General features: G+C 40.8%; 1 protein-coding gene across 2 annotated transcripts in view; it reads right to left on the bottom strand.

Annotated features, from left to right (window-relative positions):
- Nucleotides 1-13,688, bottom strand: part of CDKL2 (cyclin dependent kinase like 2) — a 36,629-nt gene that overhangs the window by 14,525 nt on the left and 8,416 nt on the right. For both annotated transcript variants that reach the window (XM_003790077.1, XM_003790078.2), the window contains exons 3-6: nt 9,868-10,062; nt 7,433-7,611; nt 5,181-5,293; nt 2,431-2,570 (exon numbers count right to left, since the gene is read on the bottom strand). In XM_003790077.1, the coding sequence (XP_003790125.1) occupies nt 2,431-2,570; nt 5,181-5,293; nt 7,433-7,611; nt 9,868-10,062 (627 nt within the window). The remainder of the gene's footprint in view (nt 1-2,430; nt 2,571-5,180; nt 5,294-7,432; nt 7,612-9,867; nt 10,063-13,688) is intronic.

Genomic DNA, 13,688 nt, shown 5'->3' with positions numbered 1-13,688 from the left:
TATTAAGGGATTATTGTGAATTTTCAAAACTTAAAGCTATTGCAGACAGGTAGGGGAAGAACCTGCTTTGTGCTTACTACTGTGCTAGATGCTTACTCAGATGGTTCTATTTTATTTATTTATTTTTTTAGAGACAGACTCTAACTTTGTTGCCCTCGGTAGAGTGCTGTGGCATCACAGCTCATAGCAACCTCCAGCTCTTGGGCTTAGGTGAGTCTCTTGCCTCAGCCTCCCAAGTGGCTGGGACTATAGGTGCCCACCACAATGCTATTTTTTGTTGCATTTTGGCCGGGGCTGGGTTCAAACTCACCACCATTGGTATATGGGACCAGTGCCCTACTCACTGAGCCACAGGAGCTGCCAGATGATTCTATTTTAATGCAGGGTCTTTTTCTGTTTCATTGAAATTCCTCAAAGCCAGTACAATAGAAGGGACTCAATTAGTAGCTTTCAATAAATAAGAAAAACTCTGTGAATAATTTACTGTTTATAAATGAAATAATAAAATGTCTGCCATTTGTTTCAAAGTAATACAAAAGGCCGGGCGTGGTGGCTCAGGCCTATAATCCTAGCTCTTTGGGAGGCTGAGATGTGTGGATTGCTTGAGCTCAGGAGTTCAAGACTAGGCTGAGCAAAAGTGAGACCCTGTCTCTATGAAAAAAATAGAAAAGCTGAGGCAAGAGGATCACTTGAGCCCAAGAGTTACAGGTTGCTGTGAGCTATGATGTCATAGCACTCTACCCAGGGGGACAACTTGAGACTCTGTCCCCCCCACCAAACAAACAAACAAACAAAAAAACCCCAAAGTAATCAAAAAGTTGAAGGGAATATGGATATAGTAAACAAGATTATCAAAGGTTGATAGTTGTAGAAACTAGATGGTTAGTATATGAGGGTTCATTACTATCTTCTGTGCTTTCTTTTATATATTTGAACTTTTCTATAATAAAATATTCAAAAAGGTCCAGCAATATGGAAAGTTATTTATATCTGTTAGAAGATTACACAGAAAATTGGAAATACATTGTCTTGACAACTTGTTATAATTAGTAATAAGCTTACTAAACTTTAAAACAGTAAGTTAGGGGCTGGGCACAGTGGCTCATGCCTATAATACCAGCTCTTGGGAGGCTGAGGTGGGTGGATTGCCTGAACTTACGGGTTGGTTCGAGACCAGCCTGAGCCAGAGTGAGACCCAGTCTCTAAAAAATAGCTGTGTGTCATGCTGGGCATCTGCAGTCCCAGCTACTTGGGAAACTGAAGCAAGAGGATCACTTGAGCCCAAAAGTTTGAGGTTGCTGTGAGCTAAGATGCCACGGCACTGTACCGAGGGTGACCAAAATAAGTAAGTAAATAGATAAATAAAGCAATGAGTTAAAGAATTTTTAAAAAGCAGAAAAGACACTTTGGGTCAATGTCAGAAGGTCCTGGCATTTTAGAGGCACTTCTTTTATCAATGCCCTGGACCACCCTGATTAGTAAGAACTTTTTTTAGATGATAGGATCTCACTGTGCCTGGGCTGCATGCAGCAGCTATTTGCAGGTCCAATCATAGTGCACTACAGCCTCAACCTCCCAGCTTCAAGCGATCCTTCTGCCTAGGCCTCCCCAGTAGCTGGGGATGCAGGCACATACCACTGCATCCAGCTGATAATGAGAATTTTTTGAGCTAGTAATTCTGAAAGGTCATCTTTTAGAGACCAAATGATCTGGTGAGAATCTCCCTAATATTTTCCTCAAATATAAAAGTATTAGTAATTTATAAATTAGCTTCAGCAAACCCAGTGGCTGAGCAAAAGCACTTCTGACACTGCCTCTCTCTGGTGTCCCAGGCCAGAGTACTATGGCCTTACCATAGCTAACAGCAACCTCAAACTCCTGTGTTCAAGTCATCCTCCTGTCTCAGCCTCCTGAGTGGCTGGGAATACAGATGACCACAACGGCCAGCTAAGTTTCTCTACTTTGAGTAGAGACGGGGTCTCGCTTTTGCTCCAGCTGTCCTGAAACTCCTGAGCTCAAGCAATCCTCCTACCTTTGCCTCCCAGTGTGTTGGGATTACAGGCATCAGTCACCACACTGGCCTCTTTTTTTCCCAATCCTACTTTTTGTCTTTTCCACCTTTATAAGGCTTACATTTAAATGTTAAACATTAAAAACATCAAATGTTCTTTGTATGTTTAGATGACGTGTTCACATTTAAAATGTGCTAATGAGTTTCTTAAATGAGTTTTTAAAACAGATAAAATGTTCAGGCCTCTATCTCTGAAGTTACTCCACTAAATTGTTTAAATTCTTCCTAAATGTATAAAAATTAAAACTATCAGAGGAAACTGTTGACCTACAAGATCTACTAGACATGAAACAAGAGAACACCAAGTTTTTGTACCGTATGCAGTCCTGTGAGAAAGTATAAAGATGAACTAGGATTACCTTCGCTAGGTCTATGACCACTTCAGGGAGTTTAGGGTAGCGCTTTTCAAGAGGGACTGTTTCCTTGATTTCAGGCAGCCTTACTCCAGCAAACACAGGATTTTTATAAAACAGCTCCTGATGTCTTGGAATGAGATTACCTGGAAGTGAAAACAGCAGACGTGACCTACAGAGCAGGGGGACGGTGGGCGGAGCAGGGGGATGGCCGCCCTCTCCTCCCAGAACCGGCTCTGCAGCAGCTGGCACAGCTCCCAGACACAGGGTGCTTCCCGGGCTTTGACTTGGGTCAGCTCAAGGAAATCAGCACTGTCATCGCAACATACTCACTGAAAAAGTTCATGTGCACTATAAATAGAATTAATGTGAGGGAGCACAAGAAAAGGGCAGGTAAGAACATGTTACAGCTTCTCAGACGGAAGTGCAGCGCGTCATTCCCAGTAACGAAGTGCAGAATACCGAGGGAAGCACGACAGCATCAACAGTGACACCGACAGAATCGGATCCAGATAAATCAGTTCCGCCCTTTAAGAAGTTAATTAACTCATTTCCTACCTATATGTAAGGTCAGATTTGAGCACTTTTCAAAAATGTTTTTTCTCAACTTTGATATGTAATTTATTTATTTTATTTATTTTTTGAGACAGAGCCTCAAGCTGTCCCCCTGGGTAGAGTGCTGTGGCATCACAGCTCACAGCAACCTCCAACTCCTGGGCTCATCCGAGTCTCCTGCCTCGGCCTCCCAAGTAGCTGGGACCACAGGCGCCCGCCACAATGCCTGGCTATTTTTTGGTTGCACCCATCATTGTTGTTTGGTGGGCCCGGGCTGGATTTGAACCCGCCACCTTAGGTTTATGTGGCTGGCACCTTAGCCACTTGAGCCACAGGTGCTAAGCTGTGATATGTAATTTAATATAAAATATATATATGAAAAATTCACTATGGAGGGCACCTGTGGCTCAGTGAGTAGGGCACCGGCACCATATACCAACAGTGGCAGGTTCGAACCTGCCCCAGCCAAACTGCAACAAAAAATAGCCAGGCATTGTGGTGGGCACCTGTAGTCCCAGCTACTTGGAGGTTGAGGCAAGAGACTTGCCGAAGCCCAAGAGCTGGAGGTTGCCATGAGCTCTGATTCCATGGCACTCTACTGAGGGTGACAAAATGAGACTGTCTCTGAGAAAAAAAAAGAAAGAAAGAAAGAAAAGAAACAAAGAAAATCCCATTGTAAGAAACCATTTATTGTTTATGAATTTCTAACCTGGAAACCTCAAATCAAATAATTAAATTACCTTCAGCTGTTTTCCCATTACTTCCATTTTCCAAGTTTTATCTTCAAACCTGCAGCTGATATTTCAACAAATGCGAGACTTTGATACTATAGCTTTAAAATTATGTCCGAAGAAACAACAAGAAAAGTCAAATCTGATGGGAGATCAAGGTGCCTGGGGAGTCTCTGCCTCTCTGCATGAGTGTGAGAATTAGAGCAGCAGTCGTCATGCTACACCAAGTGCTTCCGGACCCCCAAATAATAAATAGTCATTGCATCCTCTCTACATGTAATTAGCTAAATGGGAAGGTGCAGGGAAGCACACAGCCTCTGCTCTGCTCGGCTCTGCTGAGGCAGAGGAGGAGGCGCTTGGGATTAAGAGCATGTGTCCAAATAGACCACAGCCAGACACACACACAACACCCACACACAGAGAGGGCGCCGAAAATACGTATACACTTATTTATTTATCTATTTATTTGTTTTTTGAGACAAAGTCGCCCTCGGTAACAGAGTCTCACTTTGTTGCGCTCAGTAGAGTGCAGTGGAGTCACAGCTTACAACAACCTCAAACTCTCGGGTTTAAGCAATTCTCTTGTCTCAGTCTCCCAGGTAGCTAGGACAATAGGTACCCAGCATAACACTCTGCTAATTTTTCTATTTTTTAAATTAGAGACAGGGTCTCACTCTTGCTCAGGCTGGTCTCAAACTCCTAGGCTCAAGGGATCCACTTGCCTTGGCTTGAGTGCTGGGATTACAGGCATGAGCCACTATACCTGGCCAAATGTATACACACATTTTAAGAAACAGAAAAAATTGCATTAAATTTTTAATAATATATATAGATAATATTTCTCTTATATATTTAATCTTGTATCATGTAAAATATGACATGACTATTATACTTTTAATACAGTTTTTTTCCTTTCTTAAAATAGGTATACTTTTTTTTTGCTCAGTGCCCATAGCACAGTGGTTATGGTGCCTGTCACATACACTGAAGTTGGTGGGTTCGAACCCAGCCTGGGCCAGCTAAACAACAACAACAACTGAAACAACATAAAAAATAGCCAGGCATTGGTGGGCGCCTGTAGTCCCAGCTACTTGGGAAGCTGAGACAAGAGAATCACTTAAGCCCAAGAGTCTGAGGTTGCTGTGAGCTGTGACACCACGTTACCCTACCAAGAATGACACAGTGAGGGGTGTGTTGGCATTCTACTGAGGGACGCCACGGCACTCTACCGAGAATGACACAGTGAGGGGTGTGTTGGCACTCTACCCAGGGGTGCCTCAAAAAAAATAAAAAGTATACATTTTTTTGTATCCTCTGTGTGTGTGTATATACAGACACACAAATAAAGTTTTCTTATTTGTCCCTAATATTAACTCAAAATATATATCATCTTCAATATAACAATAGCTTAAAAATCGCAGACACATAGAGAAAAACTCTAAAATTTAAAATGTAGTTGTATAATCTTACCTAAACACATCATAATATGATACAGCTGATCAATGTCAGAATCTCCAGGAAATAGGGGTTCTCCCATGAGCATTTCAGTGACCAGACAACCAATGGCCCACACGTCCACAGCCCTGCAGGAGAGGTGAAGAGGGTGGCGTCAAGCTGGCGTCCTCCTGTGTCCACAGGGCCTGCACCTCTTCTGCGTGTTCCTGGCCCTGAGCTGGGTAGCACAGCACAGCCTGAGCACCCCACATCTGGAAATCTGAAATGCTCCAGAGTCCAAAACTTTTTGAGTCTGGACATAATGCTCAAAGTTTCAGATTTGGGATTTCTACATGTCCATGTTGGGGACGCTCAACCAGTATAACGCAAATTTTCAAAATCTGAAAAAATCCAGAATCCACAACCCTTCTGGTCCCAAGAATTTTGGATAAGGGATACTCAATCTGTAGTAAGCCTTTTAAATTACCCGTAATAAATACATTCCCTGGCTCCATGCCTGTGGCTCTAGTGGCTAAGGCGGCAGTCACATACACCTAAGGTGGCGGGTTCAAATCCAGCCCGGGCCTGCCACACAACAATGATGGCTGCAACCAAAAAATAGCCAGGCGTTGTGGCAGGCGCCTGTGGTCCCAGCTACTTGGGAGGCTGAGGCAGGAGACTCACTTGAGCCCAGGAGTTGGAGGTTGCTGTGAGCTGTGATGCCACAGCACTCTACCCAGGGGGACAGCTTGAGGCTCTGTCTCAAAAAAAATACATTCCCCTATAAATTTAAAGTTCTTACTCCCAATTTTACATATGTGAGATTTCCAGAAAGTTCAATCATGTAGCATAAGAAGGAGAAGGCTTCTGAAAAGCCGTAACAGTTATTATGTGTCCTTATTCTGAATGAGACTTCCAGGCTTCACTCACAGCCTGTTTGTTCTTTGTTTACACATAACTCTACAAGGCTGATCAGTCAGCCTATGACAGAGTACCCTATGCTGTGTCAGGATACCCTGAAAAATGCCTACCAGAAAAAGGAGGGGGTTGCTGGGAACAGACAGTAACAACAGAGAGCACTGAATCTGATAAGAGAAAATTTAAAACTGTCTTAAAAATCATCACAAGAACTCAAAGAATGTATATGCATCATTAGCATAGGGACAACTGCCTAGAAATTGCTTAAGGTCATTGCTGAATTATAAAATGGTACAAAAATTATACCATGTTCATAAAATGAGAAGTCAAAGTAATAAAGAAAAGAGTGGGTGGTGCCTGTGGCTCAAAGGAGTAGGGTTCCGGCCCCATATACTTGAGGTGGCAGGTTCAAACCTGGCCCTGGCCAAAAACTGCAAAAAAAAAAAGAACTATCTCAAGGGCAGTGCCTGTGGCTCAAGGAGTAGGGTGCTGGCCCCATATACTGGAGGTGGTGGGTTCAAACTTGGCCCTGGCCAAAAACTGCAAAAAAAAAAAAAAATCAATAAATACAGGGGTAAACATTTGGGCGACACCTGTGGCTCAGTCGGTGGGGCTTCAGCCCCATATACCCGAGGGTAACAGGTTCAAACCCGGCCCCAGCCAAACTGCAACAAAAAAATAGCCGGGTATTGTGGCAGGCACCTGTAGTCCCAGCTACTTGGGAGGCTGAGGCAAGGGAATCGCTCAAGCCCAGGAGTTGGATTGCTGTGAGCTTGGTAAGGCCATGGCACTCTACTGAGGGTGACACAAAGTGAGACTCTGTCTCTACAAAAAAAAGAAAAAAGAAAAGAAAAGAAAATAGTAAATGATATTAGTATACTCTGAACACAGAGAAATTGTAAAAAAAATTTAGAAAGATTTCTATGAAAAGCAGTAAAAATTACAATCCTTTCTTCTTTGAAGAATTCACTTATGAAGGTGATTTATGTTTTACAAATGTTTCACTTAATTATATTTTGCCTCCACTCTTGCCTCCTCCACCTGGCCTCATTCCAATAGTGCCAGACTTATCTGATTAATGTTCACCTCTCTTTGAAAGATAAAATAAAGATTAAACATGTTTCCTACCCACTGTATGAAACAGACCACTTACTCAACTTAATTTCCCCACCTTTAAAATAAGTACACCCACTCCAACTAGTTTCATAAGACTGTTTAAAGGGGAAGCACCAAAAATGATTACAAATTACTTTACAAAGATCTCTGAACTCAAACCTTCCTTTCAGTGTTAGAGGGACCATTGCTTTATTTATAGACATTCCATTTTCTCAGTAAAAGAGAGTTGAAATCTGTCCCCTCCCATTTCTTACTTGCCATACTTGACATCACCAACCAGCAGCTCGGGGGCTCGGTACCATCGGGTCGCCACATAGTCAGTATAAACCTCCCCAGGTGCCGCCAATGTGCGTGCAAATCCAAAATCACATAACTTGACAACACCCGACTGGGAGACTAATATATTCTCTGGCTTTATGTCTCTGTGTATGATCTAGAAAAAGCAGAGTATATAAGATATTAAACAAAACCATTTCTTTTGGCACCTGCCGTGTGCAGGGTGCTGTTTCTGTCCCCGTGAAGAACACAAATAAAAGCACATAGAGTTGCTCCTGGCTCTGATACCTTAGCTGCCACATGAGTTGCATTTAACTTATGCTAGTTTTGAGCCCTGGGTCTTGTGAAGTATATATAACTCACACGTCTCTTGACCTATCTTCATCTAATAAAACACCATGGCCCTAAGGAAAAAGAATACTTTTCTAGTGTGGCAATGTGTTAAAGAACCTAGAACCTAGTTGGGCAAGAAAGAACAGTTATGCATCAGATGCTATTTAAACAATCAAAGATATTAGATATCAAAAATATATATAATATATAATTAATTACCAAGTCAGCTGTTTGGTTAATGAATGTTCTCAAGCCAATGTAAAGCTATCATTACAGCTGGGGTGGTCGAGGAAAGTTTTTCTGAAAGAGGTAGGCTTTAAGACAGGGGTTTAATACCAGTGTGACCTGTTCAAAGGCAGAAACGGAGGGCAATCCAAGTGAACATGATAAGGAGAACCAAAGTGGAGATGGGAATGGATGGAGAGATTGTGGGAAAATGTTTCTTCCAACACAGAGGTTGTGTGAGGGATGCCTTAGCCGCCAGCCTGGGGGGTATGCGAGCTGGGTCGAGATCCTAGGAATCCATGGAAGCAACGTGGCCAACGTGGTGTTCCAGGATGCTGGCCATAAACAAGAGAACCATAACAGGAGACTGGAGGCCCGGAGAAGAGCAGTGTGACGACCATGAGGGGAGAAGGGCCTGACCAGGCTGGTGCTCAGAGAAATTAAAGGGAGACAGTGTAGAAATATTCAAGAGTCAACAGAACTTAGTACAGCTCAGATATTTCATTCAAACCTAAGATCTACGATAATGGTAGTTCCATGTTCAAACACAGAAAAGTCTGGAAACAGCTGATTTTGAGGGAATAGTTTAGTTTTAGCCATACAGACTTTTGACTGGCATGCTGAGCTTCTGAGCAGAGTTACTCATCAGGCAATCAGAAATGTAGAGAGAGCCAGGCGTGGTGGCTCACGACTGCAGCCCTGCCACTCTGGCAGGAGGACTGCTTGAGCTCAGGAGTTCCAGAAAAAGAGCCTCAGCAAGAGTGAGACCCTGCCTCTAAAAAAAGCCAGGCATTGTTGCCGGCAGCTATAGCCCCATCTACTTGGGACTGAGGCAAGAGAATTGCTTGATGAGCCCAAGAGATTGAAGTTGCTATGAACTGTGACACCATGCCAGTACCAAAGACGACAGAGTGAGACTCTGTCTCAAAAAAAAAAAAAAAAGGCAATGTAAAGAGGGTACAAAAAGGTCAGCAACTAAGATTTCTAAAGGAAAGACTCTAGAAGAAGAAAACCGGATGCTGGGATAGAGACCATATTAAAAATTCTATACCTAGGCAAGACAAATTTTCTACCACTAGCATTCATTACCTTTATAATCACACAAAATCTCATTTAAAATATTTTGTAAGACTGGCAGAATCTGCATGCTGAGTTAATCACTTTATAATATACTTTATAGATCTGATTCTTCCTACAGGTGGTTTTATATGATACTCAAAAACATAAAATTATTGTGGTAGACTATACGATAGAGATTTTTATACTTTCATACTTCATAACTAGGCAAGGGAACATGAACTAACAAGCACAGACCCTTGAGTGTATACATTTGTCAAAATTTATCACTTAAAATTTGTGTACCTCACTCAGTAAACGTTACCTCAAAAAAAAAAGCCCCAGCAAATACCTTTACATTGTTTATGCAATGAAGTAAGTCCTTCAGATAATGACATGCATAGATGAGGTATTTAGTGTTGAAGTGACTGACGTCTGAAACTTACTTTCAAATGCATAAGTAAATATAAGACAGATTAATAGATAGATTAATGGGCGAATAAATATGTGATAAAGCAAACATAGCAAGATGTTAATAAGCATAGACTCTAGTTGGTGGGTATGCAAGCATTTGCTGTGCATACTTTTCAACTTTTCAGCATGGCCTAAAGTTTTCACAGTAAAAAAGGGTAAAAAATACATGTATTATGACACAGGAAATCAATATCAAACTAACAGTCAATTTCAGTTATTTTATTTAATACTGGTTCAAACTTTAAACAAATGTCTCACTAAATAAAGTGACTGGTAGCTGGATAGTCAGTCATTGGCAAAATAATTATTTAAACCTTTTACTTACATTGTGACTGTGACAGAATCCAATTCCATTAATAATTTGAAACAAATACTTTCGAACTACTTGGTAGTCTAGTCCATTTGAAAAGAGCTCCAAGTCATCAAGAACTGTGTGGTCAACAAACTCAAAGACTAGGTACCATCGTTTCTTTTTCTTACACACTTCCAACAGATTCACCAAATTTTCATGCCTCAGTTGCTATTATAAAAAAAGGCAAAATAGTTTTCACAAGATCAAATTATTGACAATCAGTCATAATTTAAAATACATTTAGCATAAGAAAAACATAAAACGCATGAACAATGTAAATCGAAAAAGTATATTCTGATTTTTAAATTACAATCGAAAGACTGTATTGCTCCTTTCTCCTCTCAGAGAACACAATAGAGCCCATGAGAAAAAGAAATGTAAATCTATTTTTGATGATGTGAAGAGGAATCCTTGACCCCTACCTACCACAAACATGGGACTATCAAATGTAATCAAGATCAAACAGCAGTACAGGAAGACACCGAGAGGTCATCTGTGGCTAAAAAGCTAGCAAAGCAAGAGTTCTCCAAAGTGACATACCTTGAAAAGAAAAAAAAAATTCTTCTTTGATATAATGAGAACAGAGTTCATAGGCATCAGTGAAAACAACTCTAGAGCTGAATGCCACCAATGAACAGCAGGGGAGGGAGGGCTAAATAAGTAATTAATTACATGGAAACATATTGCTTGGAACAATCTCAGTGAGGCAGAGTAGAAAGCAAAACAATGCACTGTGAACAGTTTCATTCATTACAAACAAATTCCAGAGAAATTAAGGAAAGAGAATTCAATCCCATACTTAGGCCTGTGTCATAACATCCTTGGTGGATTCCTGCTAGCCTGGACCAAAATCCTGGGCTCGCTTCCAAATAAACTTAGAAATAGCTGATCCAAGAAGGACTTATTCATGAAAAGATGACAAACAATCAAATAGAAACCAATCCAGGATCTATTTAAGTTAGTGTAAGAAAAGAGAGCGAAAGGAAAAAGGAACACAAATGGCAGATTAACTCGCACCAGACAAAGTGCTGCCACCTTTAAAGGGAAAGAACCACTAGAACACAACTCTCAAAACCCTCAAGGAAGGAAAAGGGTCCAGGAGCTTTATGCCCAATCCAACTGCCACTCAAGAAGAAAGAAAGAAAGAAAAAAGAAAGAAAATAGGGAAAAATTTTGAACATGAGTCCTGAATCCATTCAGTGCAGTCTTATATAAAATAGAAAGTGAATATTTTAAATTAGCAATTCCCAAATGATATTACTGACAAATATAAGAAAGGAGTTGGGCTTGATGGCTGATGTCTGTAATCCTAGCACTCTGTGAGTGGGGACGATAGCCTAAGCCCAGGAGTTCAAGACCAGCCTGAGCAATAACAAGATCCTGTCTCTACTAAAAAAAATAGAAAAAATAGCCAGGTATTGTGGCAGGTGCCTGTAGTCTTAGCTACTTAGGAAGCTGAGGAAAGAGGGTCACTCCAGCCCAAGAGTTTGACGTTGCTGTGAGGTATGGAGCCACGTCACTCTACTCCAGACACAGAGTGAGACTCTGTCTCAAAAGATCAATCAATAAATAAAAATAGGAAAAAAAATAAGGAAGTCAGAGACCATACAGAAAAATATTTTAAAGAAATAATGAAATGGCACGATATTATAAATAGTAATTCCTAGTACACAGTGCTAGTACTATTCTAAGCACAAAAGCCCTATGAAATAGGTACAGTTCTTAAATCCTGTTTTATATCCAAAGAAACTAAAGTACACAGAGTTTAAGGAACTTGTCCCAAGATCACACAGAAATAACTGGTGGAGGTAGGAGTAGAACCCAGGAATTTGTGGTCTCTATATCCTCTTGAAACATTTTATTTTGTTTAATTCCTCCTTTGTGTACAGAACACTTCACTGTAAACTCACTCAGACCCACAACTGATTTGTATGCAAAAAAAAAAAAAATTAGATTTCCTGGCCTGGCTTGATGGCTTATGCCTGTAATCCCAGCACTTTGGGAGACCAAAGCAGGAGGGTCACTTGAGGCCATGAGCTTAAAACCAGCCTGGGCAACAGAGACTCTGTCTGTAAAAAAATAAGAAAAATCAGTCAGGCATGGTGGTGCACACCCTTAAATTATCAGTAGGTGTAAAATGTAAGTAGGCTATCTCAGGAACAATTCAACTTCAAGAGATACAAATCCCTTAAATTGAATTAAGATGACAGTAGAATGTTAGGGCTGTCAGATAGTTCCCGGAATACTGTGCCTTCAAGAGCCTCAGAGAAGCAGACATAACTTCTTTCACGGGGTAGACAACATTATCCAGAGACTCAAATGATGTCTACAGTTAATAATAATATAAGTATATCAAGACTTAATTAAAAAACAAGAGAGGATGGCACCTGTAGCTCAGTGGGTAGGGCAGGGGCCACATACACGAAGGCTGGTGGGTTCAAATTCAGCCCAGGCCTGCTAAACAACAATGACAACTGCAACAATAACAACAAAAATAGCCGGGCATTGTGGCAGACACCTATAGTCCCAGCTACTTGGAAGGCCGAGGCAAGAGAATCGCTTAAGCCCAAGAGTTTGAGGTTGCTGTGAGCTGTGACTCCAGGCATTCTACCCAGGGCAACTGAGTGAGACTCTGTCTCAAAAAAAAAAAGAATATAACATAGTCAAAAAAGCAAAATGCAAAGTTTCTAGTTTGGCAGCAAACTGGAAACTATAAGAAAATAATCAAATGGAAATTTTAGAATTGAAAAATTATATCTTTTATTAGGAAATCAATGATTGAATCTAATAGATTAGAGATGGCCGAAAAAGAATTGCAGGACAGGTCAGAAAAAAATATATATAGAATGACACAGGATGAAAATACAGAAAAGAGTATAAGAGGTCTGTGAGTAAGGACTATATATGAAACTGAATTCTTAAATGGAGAACAGAAAGAAAATGGGATAGCAATATAAGAAGCAACAATAGCTGAGCATTTGCTAAAAATTACAAATGATATTATAAAAATGTACAGCCACAAAACTGAAGCAAAATAAATGAAAAAAAACCCCGCACACCCAGGTACATTATTGTTAAACTCCTGAAAACCAAAGTAAAAAATAAAACTTTAAAAGCATCCAGAAAAAAAGATATGAAGAAGCACAATAAAAATGACAGGTGGGGTGGTGCCTGTGGCTCAGTGAGTAGGGTGTTAGCCCCATATACTGAGGGTAGTGAGTTCAAACCCAGCCCTGGCAAAACTGCAACAACAACAAAAAAATAATAAAAAAATAAAGTTTAAAAAAAAATGACAGGTGATTTTTCAATCAAGCAATGTGAGCCAGCACAATAGTGACATCATATCTTGAACATATTGAATTTAATTAACTGCCAACCTAGAATTCCATATCCTGTGGAAATAATCTTTTTTTAAAGACAGAGACAGGATCTGGCTACATTACCCAGGCCAGAATGTGATGGCTATTCATTCATAGGCACAAATACAGTCTCAAACCTCTGGGGTCAAGCAATCCTCCTGTCTCAGCCTCACAAGTAGCTGGGACTATAGGCATGTGCCACTGGGTCTAGCTTAAAATGCTCCTTTAAACACAATGTAGAATGGAGACAGTTTGGGGAGGGGGTTTTGAGACAGAGTCTCACTCAGTTACCTAGAGTAGAGTACTCTGACATCAGCCTAGCACAAGCAACCTCAAACTCCCAGGTTTCAAGAGATCCCCTGCCTCTGCCTCCCAAGTAGCTGAGAATATAGATGCCCACTAGACTCCCCAGCTAATTTTTCTATTTTTAATGGG

Source organism: Otolemur garnettii, unplaced genomic scaffold, assembly GCF_000181295.1.
Source record: "Otolemur garnettii isolate 467f Iridium unplaced genomic scaffold, OtoGar3 scaffold00039, whole genome shotgun sequence".
Taxonomy (NCBI): domain Eukaryota; kingdom Metazoa; phylum Chordata; class Mammalia; order Primates; family Galagidae; genus Otolemur; species Otolemur garnettii.
The sequence above is the reverse complement of the archived record's forward strand: the minus strand, read 5'-3'. Positions and strand labels throughout refer to the sequence as shown.